The sequence below is a fragment of the Anabrus simplex genome, chromosome 2, assembly GCF_040414725.1.
Source record: "Anabrus simplex isolate iqAnaSimp1 chromosome 2, ASM4041472v1, whole genome shotgun sequence".
Classification (NCBI taxonomy): domain Eukaryota; kingdom Metazoa; phylum Arthropoda; class Insecta; order Orthoptera; family Tettigoniidae; genus Anabrus; species Anabrus simplex.
The window spans coordinates 253,582,397-253,586,027 of record NC_090266.1 but is presented as its reverse complement, the minus strand read 5'-3'; the positions used below and the strand labels follow the sequence as shown (position 1 = coordinate 253,586,027).

The 3,631-nt window shown below is 37.9% G+C and overlaps 1 protein-coding gene across 1 annotated transcript; it reads left to right on the top strand.

The window, feature by feature from the left end:
* The first annotated feature begins 834 nt into the window (after nt 1-834).
* Nucleotides 835-3,204, top strand: LOC136863505 (RNA polymerase II subunit A C-terminal domain phosphatase-like). Its single transcript, XM_067139897.1, has one exon. It carries the CDS (start codon nt 835-837, stop codon nt 3,202-3,204), a length of 2,370 nt encoding a protein of 789 aa, XP_066995998.1.
* Nucleotides 3,205-3,631: the final 427 nt, after the last annotated feature.

Below are 3,631 nucleotides of genomic sequence, written 5' to 3'. Positions count from 1 at the left end.
GAATACTAACAATATTGTTCCTGCTTCTGATTATGTAGTTGTTATCCGACAGGATGGGCATCAAGAATGGCAGAATTTCTGGAGACAGACTTCTATTATCATTTACAACCAACACTTTTGGTTAAACCTTGGTTTCTACGAGGATCATATTCTAGACGACATATTATTAACATCATTCGTTTACGGTTTAATCATGCCCTTACACCACAATATAGATCACGTTTCCATTTAACGCAGGATACAACCTGTTTGTGTGGTACAAATATTCGTAATGGCGACTCCAACCACATTTTATTTGAATGTTCTTTATATGCTAACCCCCGTAAAAAACTTATGACTAATCTCAAGCGACTCAAGCAGGTTTTTCCAACCAGTGTTTCTTGTTTGCTCTGTAATCCTACAGTCGAGATTATTAGCGTGCTAAATTCGTTTCTAGATGAAGCCAATATCGTGTTATGATTCTGTCTGTAATATAGGGTGAGAATTGCTCATGCTTTTGAAGGTTCCATTTGATTGATTCCTCATATCATTAGTGTATTACTTGAGAGTGCTATTTTGGATTATTCGTGTGGGTGAAGCTTTAGAAGCAGTGTGATTGCAAGATTGAAAGTTTCCCGTATGAAAACAGTCTGCTCTAGCAAACTAGGGTTGTTATGTGATATAGTGAAGATCAGTGTTTTGTGTTTTCTACTTGCAAGCTCAAGCATCAATTATTGAACTGAAGTTTTTCATTTATACTAGTGTGCTTACATGAGTAAGCGAGTATTGACTGGGTGAAATGTCGTAGACACAGCCCATAAGCATCACCAAGCAAGCAAGCAAGCATCCGTAAATATGAGTACCAGTAGTGTGTTGATAGTGTTCCCTCCAGGAAAATCAGGAAAAATTTCAACGTGGAAAGTGAAAGAAGGAGCATCTGTGTCCGTGGGATGTGTATTATTATTGTACGATATAAATACCGGCAACGGGCAGCAAGAACAGAAGAAATTAAAGTCTACACAAATAGGAATTGTACGCAAGCTGTTGGCCAAAGAAGGAGATACAATTCAGCCAGGGATGGCAATTTTGGAATTGGAAGAATGTACTCATCCAGTTGTTATGAATGCAATGTGTGCTAAGTGTGGATCAGATTTAAAGACAGGAAACCAGACACTGAGTGCTTCAGTACCCAATGTCTATAGCATACCTCAATTGAAAGTGAGCGAAGAGCAAGCAGAAATTTTGGGGAATGCAGATGAAGTTCGTTTACTGAAGGAGAAAAAGCTTGTGTTATTGGTAAATTTGGATCAGACTTTGATTCATACTACAAACGATAATATTCCTCCAAATTTGAACGATGTGTACCATTTCCAGTTGTATGGACCTAATTCTCCTTGGTATCACACTCGCATTCGGCCTGGAACCCAGAGGTTTCTTAGTGAAATGAGCAAGTTTTATGAGTTACACATCTGTACATTTGGGGCACGCAATTATGCTCATATGATTGCTATGTTCTTAGATCCGTATGGACAATATTTTTCTCATCGAATTATGTCGCGAGATGAGTGCTTTAATCCAAATTCAAAAACTGCAAATCTCAAGGCTCTATTTCCATGTGGAGACAACATGGTTTGCATTATTGATGATCGGGAGGATGTGTGGAATTATCCTCCCAATTTGATTCATGTTAAACCCTACCATTTTTTTCAACATACTGGAGATATTAATGCACCACCTGGACTAGCAAAGTGTGAGAATGATGAAAAAGAAGGATTTGACTTCACTAAGTTAGGGAATGAAGGGAAAAAGCCCATGCCAAAGGAGAAATCTGTTGTAAACTGTTCAAAGACAGAAGCTCCTGCTGCTGAAGAAGGAGATATAAATGAGGATAAGAAAGTTCAAACTGAACAAGAATGTGGTAAGAAAGATCACACTGAACTAGAAAGTGATAGGAAAACTTTGAGTGAAAAAGAACAAACAAAAGGTGTAGAAGTGAGTGAAACTAAGACTAAAAGCAGTGAACATGCTGGTGAAAACTGTGTTACTGTTTCTAATGTTAAAGATGATTTAGAGATTATGGATAATGAAAATGAACAGGATTGGAATAAATGTAAAAGTTTAGACTCTGCTGATGGCAAAACTGTCATATCTAAAGAATGTGGTTGTGATAGAGATAGGACTCCTGAGAAGGTTAGTGATGCTGCAAATGATAAATGTAAAAATGTTTATGGTAATGATACAGACGAGTTGGTTGAGGTAGAAGATACTGATGACTATCTGTTGTATTTAGAGGAAATACTGAAGACTATTCACCATGCATTCTATGAACTCTGTGATGAAGAACAAGAAGGCATACCTGATTTAAAGAATGTAATATCATATGTGCGTCATAAAGTGCTTACCGGAACCCATCTAGTGTTCAGCGGCCTCGTTCCTAGAAATGTTGAACTTGAGAAGAGTAGGGTTTATCAAGTGGCTATTTCATTAGGTGCTAAAGTGACTCAAGACATTACCCCTCAAACCACCCATTTAGTAGCAGTGAGGCCTGACACAGCAAAAGTGAATATAGCTCGGTGGATGAAAGGAATTTTTATTGTCACTCCTGAATGGTTGTGGTGTTGTGCTGAACGCTGGGAACATGTAAATGAGTTGTTATACCCTGTGAAACATTCAGGAACGACAAATGGACATCTGCCCCCTCACTGTGGCAGTCCAGAACCTAACCCTGCTGTGAATGCTGTTCATCAGCAGCCAGCCATACGACATAGAACCCCTAGTGGACGATTCATGGATACAATTAATCCTTTGATATCTTTTTCTCCTGAAGACATTGCTAGTATGGACCGTGAAGTTGAAGATATCTTCAATGAATCTGAAAGCGATGGCGAAGAAGTCAAAAAGGGAGAGAAAGTGAAGTCAGAGCCTCTTCCGAAGGATGAAGAATCGAGTAGTAGTAGTAGCTGTTCAACAGATACTCTATCAGGAGAACATCCACATGATAAACTTCATCGGAAGAGATTTGCTACCGATTTAGACTCTGATGATTTTGAGGATAACTCACCCATTGTTAAGTTTCGTTGTGGTAAGGATCTGCCTAGTGATCTGGACCTTGGTGAAGAGGAAGATTCTAGTAACAGTAGTGATGAACCACCTGATGAGGTAGATGATGGAGAGTGGAACATGATGGGTGCTGCTCTAGAGAGAGAGTTCCTTTCTGAGGATTAGATGAATAGTGTTTTAATATATGTTAATAGTTAAGTGAAAGACATCTGATGGTCATGATAGATTTTATTGACATTGTACTCTTATTTCATCAAATATATTTTCCTGTAGTTATAAGAAAGTTGTGATTATCAATTGGAAGCAATAAGCTGCTTGTAATTTACTTCTTCATAACAGTTTACGTAGAAATATAAAACTTTGTAGATTTAATTCCTATCTTGAGATTATTTTATATTTTATTAGACAAGTAAAAGTTGCCAAGTATGGCTGCCACCACAAGATTTACCATTGACAGTTATAGGGTTAATAAACAGAATCGTATTTTAAGGAATAAGATTGCCTGAGTTACAGAATTTAAGTGTTAATATTTAGGTTCCTGGGTAAGGATGTCCACGATCTTCCGCATCCTGTTCTTCCTCTGTTCACATTT

What these genes read in the sequence shown, in the direction of transcription:
- LOC136863505 (XM_067139897.1), top strand. Translation starts at nt 835, where the DNA reads ATGAGTACCAGTAGTGTGTTGATAGTGTTCCCTCCAGGAAAATCAGGA.